At 33.1% G+C, this 23,786-nt stretch overlaps 2 protein-coding genes across 5 annotated transcripts in view; one reads left to right on the top strand and one right to left on the bottom strand.

Moving 5' to 3' along the window:
* The window catches only part of LOC129246190 (TRPL translocation defect protein 14), a 41,617-nt gene extending 17,831 nt beyond the window's left edge, over positions 1-23,786 (top strand). Inside the window, exons 5-12 of one of the 4 annotated variants that reach the window (XM_054884779.1) lie at positions 10-141; positions 13,500-13,628; positions 14,051-14,187; positions 16,579-16,599; positions 16,775-16,988; positions 17,089-17,419; positions 17,498-17,679; positions 22,330-23,786. In XM_054884779.1, the coding sequence (XP_054740754.1) occupies positions 10-141; positions 13,500-13,628; positions 14,051-14,187; positions 16,579-16,599; positions 16,775-16,988; positions 17,089-17,419; positions 17,498-17,679; positions 22,330-22,421 (1,238 nt within the window). In that variant the 3' untranslated portion in view covers positions 22,422-23,786. The remainder of the gene's footprint in view (positions 1-9; positions 142-13,499; positions 13,629-14,050; positions 14,188-16,578; positions 16,600-16,774; positions 16,989-17,088; positions 17,420-17,497; positions 17,680-22,329) is intronic. The other 3 variants (XM_054884780.1, XM_054884781.1, XM_054884782.1) reach the window with 3 other exon arrangements.
* On the bottom strand, positions 14,946-16,027 carry LOC129246191 (uncharacterized). The gene is made up of 2 exons (XM_054884783.1): positions 15,432-16,027; positions 14,946-15,355 (listed from the first exon to the last, which is right to left on the bottom strand). The coding sequence occupies exons 1-2, from the start codon at positions 15,694-15,696 to the stop codon at positions 15,000-15,002; spliced, it is 621 nt and encodes a 206-aa protein (XP_054740758.1). The 5' UTR covers positions 15,697-16,027; the 3' UTR covers positions 14,946-14,999.

The following is a 23,786-nucleotide window of genomic DNA, read 5'->3' as shown; positions in this document are numbered from 1 at the left end:
ATTTGATAGCGCCACCTACGCCAAGCACATTCAAATACCAAAGTCTACCATTCGCTGCACTGGAACACAGTCTAATTGACTTGACCGCATCCTGTCCACGCTGCTTGGCCGATGCTGCCTCCAAACCCAATGGCAGCGAAGGTGAGTCCACACCGTTCGCATGCACAAGTGAGTGTATGTGAGTCTTAATCTGCGTGTGCGTGCTCGTTTTCTGCAATTAAAAAAATAATCATCTTAAATAAATTAAAAATAAAGAAATTTGAAGGAAAAATAGCAAACATGTAATATATGTAACAACATACATAAATTTGTCAATATTATGGCGTGTATTTATATACATATAAGCGAAATAAGGTACACAAGCTTTTAATAATTTACAGAAAAATGTAATTTAATTAACTAATTACTTAAAAGAATTTAATTTTAAAGCTATGAACTTAAAAAAATATTTAACGAGCACACCACACTTGCTCCGTTTCAGCAGCTTAAAACAAAAAAAACAATTTTTTGGCGCTGTAGTAACTCTTTCAATAAATTTGCTTTGCACATATTTATTTTTGATTTTCTCTATTATATTTGCTTACAATTTACTTTTCCATAAACACATTTAATTTTCTTTTTTTCATTCTAATTTGCATCCTTCTTCTACTTAGCTGTGCCAATTTTCTTTTATTTATTATTTTTTTGTATTCTGTTTTGTTTTTCTTTTTTGTTTTAATTTCAATTTTTTTAATTTATAAAATATATTTTTGGTTTTTTATATGGTTTTATTTTACTAAAACAATAAATTTCGTTGTGCTGTGTTATACTAACAAAACTCACCTCACATATTGTATAATATTATATATTGTTAGCTTGGTGTCACTACATGCATACATACATACATGGAAGCATACACACTCCACTCATTTAAGAGCCTAACGCATAACCTAAATATGTCGACGTTAATATACAATACATAAGTATTCATGTATGTACTGTGTACTATGCACTCAATATATGTATGTACACTTATCCATCTCGTGCTTTTCTGACGTCGATGATGTAGGAGTTAAGCGAAGGTTATTTCTAGATTAGAAAAAACGTATTGTCCTTAGGTATCTTACTATATTTAAACCAAAAAGTACATATATGCAGGTACGTGTGACTTGGCACATTACTTTCTGCCAAGCCCCTTTATCTTATGATCTATTTGTTCCGACGAGAACACAGGTGCAACGCAAATACGTCTTAGATGATTCGTTGTCCACATCAGATATAAAATATCAGAAAAAATAAAGTTGTTGTGCGCTAGAATGAGAAGAACTTACAGTCTAATGCCGCCTACTTACTCTTATGCAGCTGGTTTTTCGTATGAGATGCTTATAGCAGAAATTCTCTCAGAGGTTGGCCATGCCTAGAGTGGCCCTCGAACTCGGGACATACCAAATAGGGGTAGTCACACATAGCTGAGTCCGTTACGGTGGCCGCAAGTACTGTCCTCATGAACTACTTACTACACCAGACCAAGAAAGGTCAATATTTCCACTTATTACATACATACATATCTGACAGGCCAGTGGAAAGGTATGGCCTCGATATAGAAAGTGATAAATCGAGTCTGACTCTTCTTTATCTCGACAACTTCTGCAGGGAAAACTTATGTGTATGCGCCCTTGTTGAAGAATTTGTGCAATAGCAACTTTGTTCAGTCTTATAAAAATTATTTAACCATAGCCAATAACCTTAAAGCCTTAAAACCAACTCGTTTAGTCCATAGGTTGTTTGTTACTACTAAATTATATGACGACAGTTGTTGTAAAGTGATGACTACTTCGCTGATTTACCAAATATGGTAAACCAAAAGGAAGTAAATAACGCAATAATGGTAAAACTATCTGATCGGGAGATGCCCCTCCATCTTCGAGTTACCGGTGATGATTGTAATAACACACTTTCCCTCCCGTTGATAGACTCATCTGTCATTCTCGCTTAACCGAAAATCATAAATGAATTCTGGTCGCACATAGTGTACGAAAGATAGGTGCAGGCTGCCAGATTGGAATATTTGGTTATGGTGATGCCGCCCGAAACCGCCCTATAAAATATTACAATCAAAATTTATTATAGGTGTGCCTAATAAACTTAATATCTGATTATTAATAAGAATCGATATATACGAAAAAATACATACAGTCACAACGTCACGTTCAAATTTTGTGCCATGCAGTTAGTCAAAAAATTCAAAAAACTAGTAAATAGCGTGTGACAAAAAACAAAAAAAAAATAGAATGAATGAAATAGTAGGTGTCGTACGCCATTCATCTTATCGATGAAATGCATGTGACGTATTTTCTTTTCATTTTGATTTCTGCTCTAATCAACACTTTGCTATAATCATTTCCGTGCGTGAGAAAAATAGAGTAAATGAAATTTCGCGTGTTGGACCTATAACTTTTTGATATTTTTGTAGTTAATCAAAATAATTATTGATTAGCGCAATAGAAATGTGAAAATTCTCAAAAAAAATGTTGAAAATATTCGTCAATGCAAATTATTTAAATCACATATGGATTCAGGTTCATACAACAAGAAAGCATCAATGCACACACGTATATACATACAAATATGTACACTTGTAGTCACATAATTAAGTCACTTCATCACTTTAAAATATACGAAATATTTCAGGGCTAAATTTTTATCGTAATTTTTTATAAAAATATAGGAGTTTTTCAATAAGGGCGGGTAGATGTTGAAATGGAATAAAATGGCGTTTGCTTGTGGCACGTAGCGCCGTCCTGCTGGAACCACATGTCGTCTAGGTCCATATGGTTTAATATGGGCCATAAGAAATTGGAAGGGCCACCACGTCTACCGAAAAATGGGCGCAATGCGCGCAACGTTTGCATTAATGAACACTCATTTTGAAAATAAAGTTCTATCATTTGAACATGTTGTTCAATCGTGTAACTTGCCATGATGATTTGGCATAAACAACTGAATAATAAACAAAAGATTTGACAGATGTTACCAAAACAAAATGGCTGCCACAGGGCGCCAAAATCGACCCGCGCCAATTGAAAACCCCTTTATAACAAAAACCTTAAAAATTAGAGCTTCAAACTTTGTACGAAATTCACAAAAATTAAACGCATTCGAATAATTATACAATTTTTAATCAAAATTTTCAGAAACCTTCTGGGTATGCAATTTATGGCCCATATTTGGAGGAAAAGCACGAGACCGCCAGCAAAAAGAATTGTCAAAAATCAAAGCGAATTTTTGCGCCACTTGAAATTGCTCTTTTATTATACCAAATTCAATCGCTTGTAAAGCTGCATACTCGGAATTTTTCTAAGAATTGTTATAATAAGTTGAAGTTTTGATGAATATATCTTGATTTTTTTTTTAATTTCGTACAATGCCTGAAACTTTGAATTACAATATATTTTAATAAAAAAAATAATAAATGAAAACTTTGCAGTATATCGAGATTCTATATTGAATACAGGTGTACATATATAAAAATATACCTTATTATTCATTGCCTATGTCTCTATAAAAAAGCTTAAATGTTTTTATTATTTCATTCGCTCAACAGAAGCATCTAAAATTCTCGAGAGGCCTATCAAATAATCTTTTGACAAAGTATTTGTGTAAAAAGTAAATGTACAGTTCCAGAATCAAAGTACTTAGTCTAATAAATAAATGCTGAATAATTTATTTATTTATTTAATCAACAAGAAAGATGCTTACGACTATATGAAAAAAAGATAACAAAAAATTAAACCTCATTACTCATGAAAGGAAACATAAAAGTCTGTGGAAGAAGAATAGGCATTAAATTAAGATAGCGCCCTCTTTAAAGAAACATTTATTATAGCTGCACCTTTTGTTAAATTTGTTAATTTTCTGCTCAGTACTTTCCAACTATCATTGGCTTGGAGAACTTATGACCCACACCAATGGTGGATCATTGTCACTGCCTTTAACAGTCTGGTAAGTCTGTGGTCCCAACTATAAGAGCCCCAAAAGATGATGCGAATATGCAAAGTCCAATGCTATTACGGAACTGTATTTTGACGGAACAATTAATATATTTTTTTCTATTTCGGCTTTTACTGATCGATTTTTTCACTACAGTTTATTCCACTTCATATCTATACACTTTTTGTTTTATGTCAGCTGTAGGACTGTGAAAATTATGTCCTGTTGATGAGCCAAGCCAGAGCTAGCGCGCATGCTTGTATGCCACGCCAACACTCGGCAGCGACATCACAAAGCAATATGTATGTCAGACTTATCAAAGTCGAAGTTCTGGACTCCATTTTGACATAGCCCCGCCTCAATTTGATCAAAAGCTCGCATCTCGTCTTTCAGTCCAACAATTATTTTAGGGCTACTGATACACCTCTCAAAAACAAAAACTCAACGGCTTCAAATAGCATCATCTGGTGGCCAATTCACTTGCCATTTTCGAATCGTCTCCGCAGAACCCGCCATTTCTACGTCTATATAATATAATTATCTCCTAGTATACCTCCGGTCATCTTAGTAGAATGGATTTACATGTGATTACCATTAGGCAGGCTCTGACTTCGAAACTCACTGCCGGCATTAAGCATCAACTGATAGATTTTTTTTTTTTAACAGCGGCCGAGTGTATTTCTTCCATTAAAGAGGTTCTCATAAAAAATCGTCTGCCGTTCGGAGGCGGGATGTAGATGAGGCGGATTAGAAGACGAAATCCAAAATTCAGAAGGGGTGTTATACGGTTTTTGTTGTAGCTTGAACTATACTTTTATAAAAACAAAACTAAATAAATATTCATAACTTGTCAATATGTGGTGTACACTTTCTTTTGACCCTGACAGTATGTACTCATATGTATGTAATTACGTGCACCTAATTAGATTTTTTAGGAATAGGATATTTATTAGAGAATGTTTTTTTATAAAAATATAGTCCGTTCTGCAAAAAATATATAAATCAAAATTTCAAACTTTGTAAAAGATTTACAAAAATTCGACAGCTTTTCATAAAAATTTCAAACCTTTTAATCAGAACATAAAAAAAAGGTTTATAATAAAGTGCAACATTGAAGTGGCTCAATGTTTCCGTTGATGTTTGATAATTGTTTCCCTTGATAGTGTGGCTTATTTGCTCCGAATGCAAAACCAAAAACCAAAAACATTTTTTAAATAGGGATATGTATGAAATACCCAGCTATTCTATATATATATATATATTCTTTGTAAATTATGCACCCGCGCAAATAGAAAACCGCGTCATTTTCTGACCTCAGAACTGAACCAAACAAAAAATACTTTCTCACCAACGAAAATTAAAATTGATTACATTTATATACAAAATATTCAATAATAAATCGCTTTGCACTAGACAGAACTTACAATTAACAGATAGAAAGAACAACCAATAGAATGGATAGCCGGGTAGAATGGCAAAACGCGTTTCGAGGCTGTTGACTGAAAATATAAACATACAGTACATACATACATACATATGTATAAGTATAATAAATGTCTCACTATTTAGCGTTTAGAGATTACGTAAAGAGTTCGATTGCCGCACAAAATACATACATACATACAAACAGACCTACGATGGAAGGGAGGTATAATTGGTGTTTTGTACATTTGAAATAAAAGCAGCTGCAGTTTGTGATATAGAACCAATGGCGCAATTTTTTAACTTTAACGAAGCTTTCGAAAACTTTCGCGAACCAACTTGGGCTGATGATTTAGTTAAAGAAAGAAGTATTGTATATAGACATATGTTTTTGTGTATATACATATGTATAAAGGGACAGTTACATATTTCCACTGCCTAACGCAGTCAATAATAGATACCACATATAAACTACTATCTATAAACTACCCTCGTGCTTTAAATAAATTAAACAGGCAAAGTATGTGTAAATAAGCACACAGTAGGAATTTTTATCGTGCCGAAGTCGAGAATGGGCATACAAAAGGCTCTGGGAACTTTTGTGTGAAATTCGTAAAAAGCCCAGAAGTAACAAACAACCCAATATTAAAAACACTCGAAATAGTTCTTCCATTTTCTATGCATGCAAATGTGCTTATGTTCACACGCGTCGTGTATGTTTCTGATTGCTTATTACTTTGAGGTGAAAATGTCTGTTAATGTATCACGTGCTTGCCGCCTCATCATTTCAGTACATCATTCAGTTTTAATGAGCACACATACATACATAAATATTTGCATTAAGATCTTTTACATATGTATGAACAAGTACGTTTATGTCATGTAGGTATGTATATGAGATATTCAAGCTTGTGCAAATAGATCATTTTTAGCACATACTTACACATGAGTGTGCGTGTGTGTGTAGCTCATTGAAAGTATATATTTCATATTTTTAACAGCCCTTCTTTGCTATTTGTTAGCAAGTAGGTAGTCTAGACCAAATGTACACATATGCCCTGCAATAAATCAGACTAGTTTAGAACTTGTTCATTAGGAGGCTGTATTCGTTCTCTGTTCTATTGTTGCGCAATACTGAACGTGTTCTCTTTTAGAGAGTTCAATAGGTTGAATTATTTGGGGGGAAAAAATTTAGTGTATTTCAGAACCGAGTAGAAACAAAAAAATAGGAACTTCGCGCTGGTGCCGCTGTCGCAACCGCTTACTGTAACGGTGTGGCTTTCAGGAAATCAATATCCGATCCCATCTGCGGAAAGGCGAACACTTTACTATAATTTGCCACTTGTACTATAATTTTTCAATGCTGGGTGTAAATTACCTAAACTGAATAATATTTATTATATCATATTTCCTAAAATTAACCTATCTTTATTTAAATCCATTAAAGTTCAAAACCACATAACAACATTACATATTTGTTGCATTCAAAATCCCCACCTCCTCCCATTGCTATTCGAACTAGTGACCCAATCATTAAAGGAGGCTACTTCCATAATGTGCGAGAAGATCGTGTACCTTATTTTTCGACTTTCACAGGATTAGGAAGCGTAGTATTCTGGACGAGAATGTTATCGCAAAACCGACCAACTGTTCCCCTGTGTACTAATTTTGCACTAGTTCCGAGGAAACTTTTTGGAAGAGACTACATAAGTACATATGCGTAGGTATGTGCGTAGTTGTATGACGTCTTATCATTTCCAACTTTGAACGCCGGAAAGTGATCGTCGGCCATATGACTATCAACGTGCGTCACTGGTAAATTTTTCAGTATACACGATATTCATTCTTAAAAAGTACTGGTTTCGTTCAATCGTATAATTTTAAAGTATTTCAATATATATGAATGGTGGTTGGTGTCTATTTATTCCTGGTAATGGGCCCTATATCGGTTTGTTCTTTTGTAGTTCAGTTAAGAGTGTCTCATAAAATGTTTAAATGTGCTCGATTTGCGGGGTTTCACATCTTATCAATCTAAACTACTTTTAAACAATCAGATTAGCGATAATTGATCCAACGTCGAAAAAAAGTAAAAATAAAAATAAATGCCGGGAAGCGGACAAGTCGGTAAACATATTTCTTATAAAATATTTGGAAAATATCAATTTGTTTGACATGTTTCCGCATATCTTTTCCATATCATTAATAATATTTAGTTAAGTTCAATATCAATAAAGGAAGCAACAACAATCTTTTGACTGCTGTATCTTACGGTTTAAATGAGTATCTTGAATACCGTAATCTGGTTGCGGAAATCCGCTATATTTAAACTCAATATTATGACAGGTGTCGGATTTTTTTGTAAATTATAAATAAAGGTAGGTCACCAGATGGTATCTTTTAAAAAATGCTATAGAAAACACCGTACAATATTTTTCAATGATCTTCGTTTTATTAGAAACAAACCTCGCGATTAATTAAAGTCAAGACCTTCTGCACCTGGTCTTCTGGACACAGTATAGGCCTCCTTAATAAACATCTCTTATAGGGTGAGCACTCTAGCCAGGATCTGTATTGACCAAAAGTGTTCTCTTGGACTAAGTCGATGATTAAGGAGTAGGCACGCTCGACGACAAATATAGAACTAATCAAACAAATCATGCCCGTCTTACGGTATGACGCAGGCGCTTGAGCTATTATATAAAATGAGGTGGTTCTTCGAGTGCTCGAGAGAATTCTACGGAATATTAATGGACCCATACGAGTTGGCGATGGAAAATGTTACTGATGATGGATCGATATACTGTATAAAATTTACTCGTAGTTGAAAGAATAAATATATAGTCGGACTAGCCTTAAGTCGGCCTTGTTGTTGTTGTAGCAGCTCATTAAAATTTAAGATTGTTGTAAGTAAGTTTTAACAAATTATTATTTTTGTTGTAAAGTTCGAAAATCGTTACTTTCTCGGCTGGTGTATATTTCATTTTGTTTTTAATTGCGAAAAATATCGGCAGAATAGTACTCACTTTTCATGAAAAGGCGCGACTACTCTAGAGTCGTAAGTAAACGAAGCTTTCTACTACTTCCAAATTATTACTACGTCACTGCTGAGACGCCGGTTTGTTTGATAGTAGAAGATTCTTCGTCTTGCCCTCGTTCACTCCAGACCCATTTTTTGCGCTATCTTAATCAGTTTGAAAAAAACAGAAGTATCACGACTGTGGCATGACTACCATTCAGAGGTGCATAGGTTCGAATCTCCGTGAATGTAATAGCAAACCTCTGATTGTATTTCTGCCATGAAAAAAGGACTAGGTCTTCTAGGACTAAATAGTTTATTTTGCTTAAATAGTAGGTAATTTCCTGGGAAACCAATAACTGGCACGCGTATCTTGTTCTGTGTAAATTATTGTCATTCAATACTCCTATCAACAAAAGTTCTACATATGTACATACATACATATATAAATTTGAAAAAAAAATAAAAATAAAAATAACTAAACAAAATTAAATAAACAAATAGCATTTCAATAATCTACCGGCTTCTAAGTATAAAATGTATGTAAGTATTAAATGCTTTGAAATTTCGCTGAACGGTAATTGAATAATAGTACAATCGTGATCCAAATGCACAAATATGCATATCCACATGCACATACACATAGCTGTGCAGTTGATTGCATCAGTGCAGTAGCGACTTGCGAACTATTTTTGCTTTCGTATGTTTTTACACTAATTAAATTATTGTAGGGAAAAACAAATCGCACTTGCTCTCTACTGGGGGGTGGTTGGTTGTGTACGCAACGAAAAGCGGCAAACGTCAAACAGCAGCTGACTTTGGGGTAAATAAATTTTGAGAATGTTCTACGGTACAGTGTAGGAAAATCACTGAAATACCTATATACATACATATGTATGTATTACAAAAACAAAAAATTAAATAAAACAATCAAAATCGCCATAAAAAGTTCTTCCTACGGTCGATTGTCAAATGACTGTAGCGAATTTATTTTCTTTTCGCAAAACATACATCAACAAAAACAATTATTTATGGTGTTTGGTGTAATTATCATGGCGTATGTGTAATTCCACATTTCGAATTGATTATTTTTATTTTAGCGAATACAGACGTTTTTTAATATTCAATTAGCATACGCAATTGTGATTGTTGAATTCTTCTTGATTGCTCTGCTTGCTACAAAGTTAAGGGAATACTCAGCCAACAAAAGGCCACTATCAGCTTTTGGGTCTTTGCTGAAAAAGTATTCAAAGGTTGTAAACAACATAATTTGATCATAAAAATCAACAACTTGAAATGCGATTGCGAACTATGCCTTACATTGTGTTGCAGACATTAAATAAATACGTATTGTCAATTCCATTGTTTATTCCTGCAATGAGTAATAGGATTTCTATATTATTTCAACATATGTGGAATGTCAGATTGTTTCTATAAAAATACTGTCTTATTCAATAATGGGAATCTACGTGCATATACATATGTACATATACACATATGGTCATTAAAATAGGTACATGGGTACGTGGGAGCGAAAATGCAAGTTTTTTAAATTAATAATAACAGATATTAACTGTATGCGGGTTTTAATTCATATAGTAGAATATTATGTTGGCTTGGCCAACACATAACTTTAACATTATTTGTGAAAGTCATTCACGCACTAACATTGAGGAGTGTTTTGCATATAAAGTCGTCGAAGTGGCATATTCTTCTCAAAAAATGGTGATGCTAGCATGTCGTTGTCAATAAATTTGCCCGTTTTATTGGTTAGAGAGGTGATTGGACTAGTAGCTCCATACCAAGTGAAGCATCTCCAAATAATTATGTTGCTGGCATTGGGCTTAATTATTTTTCTTGTTAACCGCAGTGAGGACTATTGTCCTTTAGTACGTCTCACATTTCGTCCAACGTCATTTCCAAATGAATTAAAATAAATTTTCCAAATTATGTTATACCATTTTTTCATACCCTATGATCCACACCATGATTTGTGCTCTTGAGTAAAATTGTTCCTCTTTCTTCAATTTGCTTTTTTCAACAGATTAAAGTCGGCTTCCGTAGCTGAATGGGTTGGTGCGTGATTACCATTTGGAATTCAGAGAGAATGTAGGGTCAAATCTCGGTGAAAGATAAAAATTAAGAAAAAGGTTATTCTAATAGCGGTCGCCCCTCGGCAGGTAATGGTGTATTTCTTTCCGAGTGTATTTCTGCCATGAAAAAAGCTCCTGATTAAAAAAATATCTGCCGTTCAGAGTCGGCTTAAAATTGTGAAACAACATAAAGACGCACGCCACAAGTAAGAGATGGACCGCAGACAACAAAAAGGGGTATTAGCTGTCCTGATACTAAAAAACATTATTTATATAAAAAAACTTAAATTGCTATTTCTCAAACTGCTCCGAAATATCAAAATAATGAATGTAATTTCGAACGAGTTAGTGCAAATTTGCATTGCATCCAGTCTTTCTTGTTCAATAGATATTAACTGTCGTTTTTCGGCAGTATCGCCATCGAAAATTCCCCTAATCCTCTTAACTTATGTCAATTCAGTCTAGTAGTTGATCCGGATTACTTGCACTTAATTTCTAAGATAATTCCGAATTAAGTCATTATTCCCGATTAACGCCACCGTCTGTCTGTTTATGCCATTACGTAACATTTAATATTTTTCACTTAATTAGTTGAAAGGCAAGAGTTATCCGGAAAGTAACTATTGTAGTGGTCACGAAAAATTACACTTTATGAAAGTAACCGAATCTGTGTAACCAATAACGCAACTTAATAAATATAATGGGTCTTTTAAATTCACAACGAAGGAGTGATGTCAATTGTAAAAAAAGCGAAATTTCAATAATAGTTTTTTATTTTTCCAAACGACACAAAGAGATCGATAGATAAAGTCAGCGTACCTATTTTAATGCCCATATGTGTACATACATGTATGTATACACAATAATTTACATGTATCGAATATCGTCGCCGCTTGAGTGTTTTGGTGCATGACATACCTAGCGGTACGGTACCTACCAAATTGAGTAATTTTCGGTACTTTATTAAAAATTGTTTTTTGATAGAGTGCCTGCCGCAGCTTGTTTTTATGGTTAATAGTCAATGAAGTATTAATTTAAGATACGCCGAACCTTCTTATTTTTCTTTATCGTCACAGTACCTAACCGCCTAAGCGAATATTGCATTGATATAGCATGTTTTCAAATGGGCTGCAAGTTGATTATGTTTATATTGATTTTTCCTAAGCCTTCGACACGGTATCTCACTTTATTTTATTACACAAACTAGCTTCTCTCGGAGAAATTTAATTAAAAGCCCCTTATTTTTGTTCAAAAACTTTTGAATAAAAACTCTAAAGCATATCTTATTTTTTCATTCTGTAGCAATATTTATTAGGAATTAAATAAATAAAAAGCTCTTCATTTAAACGCAAACTTGCAACATTGTTATTATTGCATTATGTTTTAAATCAAGCTTAAATGCGAAATTCGATTAAAGGCTAGAAGAAGTAAGAAATAAGTGAGTTGAGCAAAGCGCGTCGTTCGTTCGTCGTGCTAAGCGAAGCTAATTTAAAAACCGCAACTCCTCTATTTTGTCTCACCAACCCAGAAGGGCATTCCTAAACCTAGCGGATTAAGCCACTTGATCTTTATTTGCTGAGCTATCTCTATGTGGCTGTACGAGGGTATACGAGGGAAGCTCGTGCAAAGGTGGTTAATATTCTCATTCTAAATTGCATATTTCAACTCTTCAAGGATTCCCAAAAATCGCTTAATATCGCAGCCAAATAAAGTTAAATGAATGAAACCTAGGTTCGTGTTTATCTTACTCTGCTGGTTCATATCAGTTGCTGAATTTCTACAAGCTTTTTTTGAAGAAAAAAAATTAAATTTAAAAATTTATTTATGCTGCACATTAGCGATGTGCACGAAATCAAATATTCGATACTATTCCTGCCTTTCTTGAAAACAAAGAAATAATGCTAAATTGAATATTTGCTAATTAAAAACTGTGCAGCTTTTTGCATATTCTAATATACAATTTGCCATTTTAACGTAATGGAAAATTTTTTATTATGTTTTTTTTTTTAATAAAAAGTTCGCAAAAAAAGCCAGCCAGGAGCTATACAACTTTACGAAGGCATCAACATAGTACACTGAATCAACTTACATCGGCTCCGTTGATTAGGTAGTCATGCGAATAGGTAGGTACTCCAGTCCAGAAAGTACTCAATACGATAACTGCTGGTGGTGCCGAGGCTATGTTGAAAGTGGTTTCCACCTTGGCAGGTCTTAGACGAAGATGCAAAAATAACAATTTTAAATGTGCTAAACTCGTTTAAATTTGAAAATACCATACTTCTTTATGTGGAAATAATAATGAGCAACCAAATTAAATGATTTTTGGCTCAAATATTTCTGCTTGTAATTCCTGAATTATGGTTTCGAATTTAAAGCCATAAAAGAAGGTTTTCTAACAATGTTTGCCGCTCATCCCCTTTTCTACTTTTTTAGCTTGATATTATTTTATTTCTGAACTAATTTATATTCATATAATTAAAAATTTTAAATATTTCTTGCATTAAATATACATACATACTTATACATATATATATAAACTTTTTCAATTGATAATATTTTTTTTTTTTTTCAAAGTTTAGCAATTAAGCAATATAGTAACTTATTTCATTGACCTGAACTACCTCTAGTATCATATTTAAAGAACATTTTCAGCATTCAGTTAAGAATTTGACTTTTTTTACATTATATTGAAAAATGTATGCGCAATCAAACGAATCCATTTATGTATGTACGTTGGGGCTAATCATTTCATATTCCCATCATTCATCTGCCGAAATACACAAATCATCTGGCTATTCGAGCAATCAGTTAATCATTGGCCACTATTCAGCACAAATTCTATGTTTTTTGTGGGTTTCTTGCTTGCAACTGTTTCTTCTTAAAATGCATATAAATATTGCGCAAAGCAATGAATTTTGTTATCGAAATGCTTGGTTTACCACCAGGCAACAATTTTCATTCGTATGAGTAAATAATTAATCAGACCATTTCCATTGCAGCTTTTAAGTTTCAAGAGAATCTAATACGTACAATGATACAAATCGAGAATACCTACTTTGAATTGGGACAATCGAGTCAACGTGATTGTTTGATTATCTGTGATCGTGGCGTCATGGATGCCAGTGCATGTAAGTACAAACATATATGTATGTATAAGTATATATATAAAGGGTGGTCCATATGAAAGGGTGGTTTCTTTGTTAAAATTAAAACAAATGCACAAATACCAATTCTTTCGGTATTTTTTAATTTTTTCAAGCAGCATATAAAAAAAAAATGCCAATGATGCCTCCGCTCTAAACTCCGTCACTCTCTCTGACGATGCAATATTTCCCAACGTTGTTCAAGCGTGCAGAGTTTCATTTCGTGCCACGGAGATATGATACTTTCTGTCAAGATTTCCAGCTGGAAAGAGCTATGACTGTCAAACTAACTATGATTCAAGCAACAAAAAAAAACAACAACTATGTGGACCACCCTGTATATAGTATATTTACCTACTTAAATTAACTAGTTGATATCAAATTTATTTTAATACATACAAATGCAGATATCTCGAAAGATAAATGGGAGAAAATGATGTCTGCAAACAACTGGAATCCTGTGGAATTGCGTGATAATCGTTACAATCAGATTTTGCATTTGGTTTCCGCGGCTAATGGCGCTGAAGATTTCTACACCACTGAGGTAACGTATTTGTTCTTTGTTTTTGTATAAATTGATAACATATCACATTAATTAAAATTAGCCAAAAGGCCAACGTCATGTAGCTCTCATAACTTTAGTTATTATTGTTTAGTGCGCTTTGAAAATATAAACCAAAGCGGGATGTAGTAGTCGTATGTTCATACATATGTATTTACCTTTATTGGAGATGTACGAATACTTGTAAAGAAAATGCTTAGGTTTTATATGGCTTCAAAAAATAAATATACAGCGTGTAAAATAATAACTGTCGCTTTTTTAATAATAACGGTATTAATAGCTTTATTTCGATAACAAAGTATAGCATATACAAATTCATATATTACTTAAATCGAAGCTTAATTCAAGTTTAATTCTTTCACCTTAAATTTTTTGTATTTGACTCACAGGCTTAGAAAACTTTCGCAGGCGGAACTAACGACTTCATTTGGTATTTTGTTCCATATTTTTAACAATTGATTTTTAAACTATCCAAATAGACCGAGAGATCATGACCAAAAAAACCCAACATATTTTATACTTCTTGAAATTTTGTGTGAGATTAGTTTTTTAATACTAGAATCGATATCCGGCGGGCTGGCTGCTCAATAGCGGTCTTAATTATGCGTTTTTATTTTTTAAAATTGTTAATGAAAAACATTTACTCAACATATTTTACACCACTTGAAATTTTAACAGAATTTCATTTACGGTCTGTATAAAATGAAACGATGGTTGCCAGCCCATTCTCATGGTCCCAAAGTACTGCCAGCCCATGTTGAAAGTGCGTTGATGAAAGCACAAGTCAATATATTTTATACCGGCTGTCTTTTTATTTTTTTTAAATTATTAAAATATTCAACCCGACAGATTTTGTGATAAAATAAGTGCGGAGGCTCGTTAGAAAGTGACTTAAAAAGTTCACTATCTCTCACAACATCTAAATATTCTGCCAAGGCTTCAATGAGAATTTTTTTTTCTCCTCTAACAAGTGGTGCCTGACGTCCTTTGAATTTTTTATATTTTTTATTACAAAATGCACAAATATCCTGCGCCACACTTAATGCTGCCTCCGTTAATTTTTCACCTGAAGCTTCTTGTATGGCAGATTGACCTTCCTGATGTGTTTGTTCTATTTCGTGAGCAGATGAAGTGCTTGGTGTCGGTTCATCTGTGAAAATACATTTGAATACAAAAAAAAAATTATAATCGGAACTAGTATTACAGTAAAATAAATATTTTCATACCTGTTTGAACTGAAATATCCGATGATGTAAGTGCCTTTTTTTCATAATACTTTTTCATGACTGCTAAGAACAGTTTATGGCATTTTATATGATAGCCGTCATCACATTCTGATGCTGGCAAAATAACATCTTTATATTTTAAATTAAATTTTTTCCGAATGTCCAACACTTCCCGGCACTTTTTTAACGTATGCACGGTAAAAGCAACGAGTTTATCATTTGTACTTTTACTGTTACAAAAAACGCACTTGATGGAAGATTCCATTTTAAATAACAAGTAAGAAAATCGAACGAAAAGTTAAAATTTACGTCTTTACTAGCCAACACTGTGGAAAGAACTAACTATACATGACATCGTACTTTGAGTCCGGACACTGTTGTCCTTGAATACCGCCCCTATTGTATTGCAGGCAGATGGCGACTTATGAATAACCATTCAAAATTCCTAGTGAAAAAGTAGAGCCAGCGCGTGCGAGAGAGCCAGTATATAAACGATATACGCTCTCTCTCGCGCGCCCACATTCACGTAAGTCGGTCTCGCTCGCACTCACAGGAATGAAATTTTCCAAATTTGTTGCCGGCAACCATCGTTTCATTTCATACAGACCGTAAATGAAATTCTGTTAAAATTTCAAGTGGTATAAAATATGTTGAGTAAATGTTTTTTATTAACAATTTTAAAAAATAAAAACGCATAATTAAGGCCGCTATTGAGCAGCCAGCCCGCCGGATATCGATTCTAGTATAATATTAAAAACTAATCTCACAAAATTTCAAGAAGTATAAAATATGTTGGGTTTTTTGGTCATGAGCTCTTAGACTAAAAGTTGTGTTGTGTCAGTTCAAGTTTACATTAAAAACTTAACTGAACTTAATTGAGACCCGTGCTGTGTACATATTGCGCATTTACTAGAAGACCGTCATAATACAAATACCCAAAATATCAAGAATTCGTATTTAATTTAAATTTTTTTATTATTACTCTTCCAAGTAACAAGGAATATGTGCTAAGCTTCATTCATATACTTATATCTAAAACTTTGCCTAAGAGCTTATACGTGTAGCAACATATTTTGTACGAAAACTTCACAAAAATACTTAAATGTTTACTAAAACACTTTTTCATAAATAAATTTTTATTCAAAAGATTTTAAAGAGGCCTTCTCAGGTAAAGTTTTCCAACATTCTCAAGCTTAAAAATGATTGAAAAGCTATGGTATGAAGAAAAATGCTAGTAAGCGCAGTAAAAATAACAAAAATATACTACTAAATTTAGCAATTTCTCACATTTTTATGCATATATACAATTTTTATAAAACTGTTTTTTTTTTTCTAAATTTTAGGATCATGCCTGCCGCTCCGAGGGCGTTGACATGGCACGTGATTTAGATTATAAATCTGCTGCCGCCTGGGTTGGTCATCCATATTTCGATGTCATAGATAATTCAACAAATTTTGAAACCAAAATGAATCGCTTAATTGAGGCAGTATGCCAGAAAGTTGGCATCGACATTGGCGATCGTCTGCTTGCCACATCAAGAAAATTCAAATTTCTTGGTATGTTAATTAACTTTGGCCAACTATTTATTTTAATATATTTATTTTTATTTATTTCTAAATAATTGTAACACATTTTGCTTTCGACTTTCTATTACAGTTGCTTCACTACCACCTGACTCTGAATTTCCACCGTTTCAAGACTTCGATGTTGTACATCACTACTTGCAATCCTCAGGACCGAAAGTACAAGCGCGTTTGCGCAAACGTGGCCAAAAGAATCATTGGAGTTATATCCACACTATACGCCGTCCCAATGTGCATGGACAGTCGCGCATTGAGGTGAAGACACAACTAACACATCGCGACTACATGAACTTGTTGGCGCAACGTGACGATGCACATTTTACCATCTATAAGAAGCGCCGTTGCTTCCTCATCAATAATCAATATTTCCAATTAGACATCTACAAGGAACCAAGCCATCCACGGTAGGCTGCAAAATATTTCATTTAGTTTCGTGATTTTGAAAAAAAAAAAAAAAAAATTATAATTTTATGATTTTGCAGTTGCAAAGGGCTGATCCTCTTGGAAACCTACTCATCACATAGCGGCGATGCGCTTAAAAATTATATGCCGACATTCTTGAATATCGTGAAAGAGGTTACTGGCGATCCAGCATATTCGATGTTCAACTTGTCGTTGCGTGAGGACTGGAGTACGACAAAGAAATTCTGGCACCCTTTGCCTGGTAAGGATGGGAGCAAAACTAGTGAAACTAAATGTGACGACATTGTCGAAAGTGATTAATGCACTTGTTGATAATGACTGCTTGCTTGCTTGCTTACCCGCCTAATCTACCTAAATATCAATATAGCATTTAGTATAAGTAAAATAAATAAATGTAGCACCGCTGTAGTATACTATTCGCTAATTGCTCGCTAATAATATTTATATATACTATGCATATGTATACATATACAGGCACATATGTATGTATATGTAAATCTATACACATGACAGTTTACTGCGCTGTGTATTGTATAATATTGTAAATTTTAGTAAAATTTCTACTAAACAAATTTATGTACTGAAAGGAAGAGCTAGAATCTAACGCTTAACCTTAAAAATACTAACTTTTTTTTAAATATAATTTATACCAATAGTCAATAACAACAAACATATATACGAAAATAATATTAGTTCTTATTATCTACAACGTACATATTTATTAGTTACTGACCAATGTGATTGCAAGAAGAATTTGAATGAAGAATGTGGAAATATTTACGATAACAGTTAGAAATTGAAAATGGTTTTGATGAAATACACACTAAATTCATATTTATAATATCTTATTACTGCTAACATACCGACTTAATACCGGAATGCCCACTTTGCGCGGAATAACAACTAACCAAGCTATATAAATAGAAACTGAACTACAATTAGCGTATTTTTACATATGAAGCATGCACATTAATTCCACACTAACGACGAGAAAGACGTTACTCAAAATCGTGTTTATTCAAGGTGACACCCCTTTGAAAGATTTATAATTTTTGCAAATGGCGTCGTACGCTAATCGTTGTTGTTGTTGTTGTTGTTGTGACAGTCCTTGGCCGGATATAAATCCGGGTCGTTTCGGTAACGTAGAACCGACTGTCGTGGAAACGTCAATCTTATTTGGCACTTGTTAACTGGACTGCTCTCGCGTAAAAGTCAAAATAAAGAATTTTTTAATTAATAAAAAAGTTAAGTTAAAAGCTGTGGATTTCTGACTTTAAGGAGCAATAAATCAAGAACACCCGTTCCAAAACTAAGATTATGAATCTCAGCAATTTTGTTACATAATACATACGTATAAGTCCCCTTAAGTTGTTTTGTTAAAAGTCCACAGATATGTTTTAAGATGTTAATTGTGATCTTTTAAGGGTTAGCGTTCGATATGTTAACGTTTTTTGTTTTTATTGCCGCTGACAGGTTATTTCATTGATATACAGCATCTGTTCATTAAATTATTTTATTTACTTAATTTAACAATTTTTTTTTTAATCAAAAGAAACACCTTACTTAGTTGGATGTAGAGGTAAATAGTGTCACAATGTATTAAGTATCCGATTTTTCAGCAGGGACTAATGAAATTTTTTATGAAATAGATAGATTGAGATATCGGTCGTATTAAATCTATTCCAAGTGTAGTTTACATGTTAAAATTAAGTATAAAATTTGATATGGCTCGACTCGAGCCAATTTTCCACCAATATTCCACACATTAACGGCGGAAACGGGGGCAATATTGCGTTCGATAATTTATCTTTTTCCAGATTTCTGGCGATATCTTAGCGCTTCGAATGCTTAATAATCTTTATTTTTTAATTAATTTGATCTTGTGAGGATATTCCAATTTCTGTATATGAAGCAAGAGCTCTGAAAGTTATGAGAACCGACTCAAAATTTCGGTAGTGATTCTGAATAATTTCCAAATATTGCTCGTTCTTAAAACTCACTTTGATAAAAATGTAAACCGTGAATGTGGCCTCGATCTTCTTCGATTATAGAAATTTATCTACATTGAAACCTCCTTTACATGTAAAAACAAAGGAAACAAAATTTGTGCGTATAATTGTTTGGAGAAATGAGGATATTTACGTTTTCTTTACTAATCCCATTAATGGAGAGTGCAATAGGTCAGAATTCTGGAACCTTTTCTCTTTACTAAATTTCATTATTTGCAGTTGTAGGTATTTTCTAGATCTCGAACTTTTTTGTAAACTTAAATGTATTATATATATATATATATATATATATGGCGCACACTTGTAATTGGCGCGTACACCCTTTTTGGGTGTTTGGCCGAGCTCTTCCTCCTATTTGTGATGTGCGTCTTGATGTTGTTCCACAAATGGAGGGACCTACAGTTTCAAGCCCACTCCGAACGGCAGATATTTTTATGAGGAGTTTTTTCATGGCAGAAATACACTTGGAGGTTTGCCATTGCCTGCCAATTTTGGTGTTTCACCGAGATTCGAACCAACGTTCTCTCTCTGAATTCCGAATGGTAGTCACGCACCAACCCATTCAGCTACGGCGTCCGCCAAAATGTATTAGCGTTAACAAATTGATGATTTCGAAAATGATGCTTAACCATTCTAGAAAATTACGATAAAAAAACTGTGACCTATGTTATTACAACATAAAATATGATTCACTCGAGTTTCGGAGACATTGGGTAATGGCAGCCTCAGTTACATAAATACATATTTAGATTAAGGTGTGAAAATGACGTTCACATAACTGTTTCTCTCTTATAGAGAGTTTCGAAAGTTGAAGTTAAGGCATTATATTATATTTCATCTCTATTATAGAGTTTATCGCTTATCAAGGTTTAACTTTATTTATTTGCTGTTCAAAAAATATTATTTTTTGTTTGCATCGTCCGTAATTTAATGGCCAGTACGTTTATAAAACTCTTTTGATTTTTTTTTGCTATATAATTACTACAGTATTGTTCGTTATGCCAAGATGCGCTGCGTTCGAATTACAATTTCTGGCAGCACTGCGACATCTAGCTTTCGAGATGAAAATGAAATGTTGGCAATCACTTTCACAACAACAACTTAAACTGTAAACACTATTTATGTGCTGCAATTATGCAGCAGAGTAACGGTTTTGTAAGAATGCAGTAATTATTGAGTACGTAAAACAAACCTATTTTTACAAAAAAAAAATAAAATAAAATAATTACAAATGTCTGAGATCCTAATCAATTCTATGCAAAGCTGTTAGTAACCCCTAATTTATTGCCACCATAATTTGCCACGGGTTTAAAAGTGAAAATATTTGCAATATATTAATTTTTGTGCATAACACCGGTCAACAAGACTATTTTGCTTAATAATATAAAGGTCAAAAGTTAACCTCTTTAGAACCAAGCAATAAGCAAATACGTGACGTGTAGTGTTATATTCTGAATTTTCTTACGGAACAAAATACCGTTGTTTTTTTATTCAATTTAAACAAATCGATTTTCTTATACATTCATACAAAAACCAAAAGCAATAAATTTCATATTGCTAACATTTTTTATAATACGCATAAAATGTATACATGTCCTGTGCATGGTTTTACGTATGAGGTATATGTTGTATGAGGTATATGTTGTAACCGCATAGGAGTTCTGCAGTAGTGACAATCTTTGATATTGGTTTTTTTTTTTTTTTTTTGTATTCTATCTATACTAATAATTCATAGAAGACCTTTTCCAAATATTTGACTTCATTAAAGAAGTATCGTGGATTTCCTGTGAAATTCTACAAACAAATTAACAAATTAACATTTTATAGGTAGCTCTTAGAGGAAGGTGGATCGGTGTTAAACAGACACGTCATGGTGACATGAGATCAGAGGCCAGTTCATTTAGGTGCGTTGGAAAAGTATCTCGGTATTCGCTGGTTAAATTCCCAAATTGGTTTTATTCCCTCTTTTATTAAAGGAATTTTTAATTCCCGATGGATTTGGGCATTCGTCACGTACAACGAAGCCTTTACCAGGATGCGTTGGGTCTTGAACTGAAAACGTTGCAAAATTTCCAAGTTTGAATTTGATGCTGCGCCCCACACTTAGACTCCATAAGTCCAGGCTAGTTTGAGTACAGATTTTTTGTCCACTAGGAGGGGGATTTATGGTTTAACAGTCAATACATGTTTCGAAATATTAATCTTAGGGCTTTCCTTTTGCCAAAGGTATGCTTTTTCCACAAGGCGTTTATCCAAATGAATGCCTATTTATTTAGGTATTTGGCAGTATAACATTGCGGAATTGAGGTGGTGCTTTCTCGTTACTTTCAAGCGCCAGCTCAGGAGCCCTTTAGCTATTTCTGGATTTTATTTAAGCCAATTTGGATCTTAGAAGAGGCTTCTGTGGCGGCAAAAGTACCGGTTAGAACACAATTTTTGGTTGGCAGTTTGTGTTTAAAAATTAGGTACAGAATTGGACCTAATATGCCACCGTATAAGACCCCAGATTTAATTTGTTGGAAACTGGAGACTTCATTTTCGTAGTTTACATAGAACAGTCGTTGGTTTAGGTACGATTTAAGAAGCAAATAGGCATTTAGCGGTAATTTATTTTTTATTTTCGAGTGTAGACCTTAATGCCACACTCGGCCGAAAACACAAATGGCGCAACAACTTGCAAGTAGGCAGTCTAAGAGATGTATTTAAAATTAATGTTTTACTAAGCATTGCTTGCGCATTATATTTTTCTTGCCATTTCATTCAAATTACAAATATTCTCTATTTTGTCGTACATATTATATATTGTAGTATGCACGAGTCACAATGCCTACACACCTACATAATTACTCTATTTTTCTGTTTGTTTGTTTATTTAATTATAGAAGAGGTAACCGCCACTAACGCCAGCAAAGTAAAGCAATCGAACGGTGTATCGAATATGCAATTGGTACTTAACGGGCATGCCAAGGGTTAATAATAATAATAATACTCGTAGTATGTTTTGCGCCGTTAAAAAAACTTTTAGATAATTTTGTAAGCATAACAGATACATATTTCCATATACATACATATGTACAATCAAAATTTGATGTCGTCTCACAGCTTATAAATATTTTAGTAAGGTCAGGTTTTATTTTGTGAATATTCTTGATTATTGGAAATCTTTTAAGATAATAAATATATATGTATAGTTATAACTGTTTACACAGTACTTTATGGCTAAATTAATTTCATTGAAATGAAAGAGAGTAACACAATTTATTGACTTCAAAGCTTTTTAACTCAAAATTGCATACTTTCATTTATACATACATACATACGTAATTATATAACAAGGCTATGCAGAAGTGATTATTTCATCCAACGTTTGTTTTTTTAGCAAAATGCAACTATGTGCTTTAAGTGACTTAATATTTTTGAAATTTTTACTAAAACAAATCATGTACTGGAAAATAAAAAATTAGAAAACAAAATCTATATTTATGGTACTTAAACTAAAATACCAAATTACACATTTTACTTTGTTTGTCAAATTTTTCACGAGTTGGAAGAATAGTTTAATTGTGATTTTATGTAATTGTTGTAGATTTTAGCTGATATCTAGGAACGAAAAAAGAGAAACTAAAACAAAGATAAAATTAAGTTAAATCGTCGAAAGCAAAAGGGACGTCAGCAAAGTGCATATATTCTCTGCTGCTGATTTGCTTACATACATACATATATAGACATTTATTAGAATGTGAAAAAATTAAATGCACCTAAGCATTTTATTAGCTCACCAATTTGTTGTTTTGGACATTTTAGGACGTGATCATGATAATCATAAAATTCTTTTTAAATTTGATTGTTTAGTAAATTATGTTTTCAATTTAATAATTTATAGATAGAGCGCAGACCATTAAATAAATATGGGTTTTCAAACTATTGTAAGAAAAAATATTTCATATTTCAATCAAATTTACTATTGTATCTGTTAATGAAGAAAGAAAGTGAGACTGCATTCGAAAACGCAATAAAACGAAGTATGATCTACATATATATTGTTTTTCTAAGCCTCAACACTTGATAATGTCCAATATGCGGTGCAATTTTGGCATTTTTTTTTTCAAATTAAAGCGACTAATAACACTTTGCCTTAATGTGTTTTCGAATTCATCCATAATATCCGAAATAATATCATGTCACGCATCGTTATATAATAAGTCACAAACAAATGTTAGAAAAAGTAAATTAAATAAATTAAAATAAAAAGGGAAAAAATTAAGAAAATAAATTTAAAATTAATTTAAATCAATACAAAAAAGTAAATAAAGTCACTAGATCACCAAGCTAAACGAAA

This window comes from Anastrepha obliqua, chromosome 4 (assembly GCF_027943255.1).
Source record: "Anastrepha obliqua isolate idAnaObli1 chromosome 4, idAnaObli1_1.0, whole genome shotgun sequence".
In the NCBI taxonomy this organism is placed as follows: domain Eukaryota; kingdom Metazoa; phylum Arthropoda; class Insecta; order Diptera; family Tephritidae; genus Anastrepha; species Anastrepha obliqua.
The sequence above is the reverse complement of the archived record's forward strand: the minus strand, read 5'-3'. Positions and strand labels throughout refer to the sequence as shown.

What these genes read in the sequence shown, in the direction of transcription:
- LOC129246191 (XM_054884783.1), bottom strand. Translation starts at nt 15,696, where the DNA reads ATGGAATCTTCCATCAAGTGCGTTTTTTGTAACAGTAAAAGTACAAAT. An exon ending in GGATATTTCAGTTCAAACAG is followed by an intron (nt 15,356 to 15,431) that starts GTATGAAAATAT and finishes GTATTTTCACAG; the next exon opens with ATGAACCGACACCAAGCACT.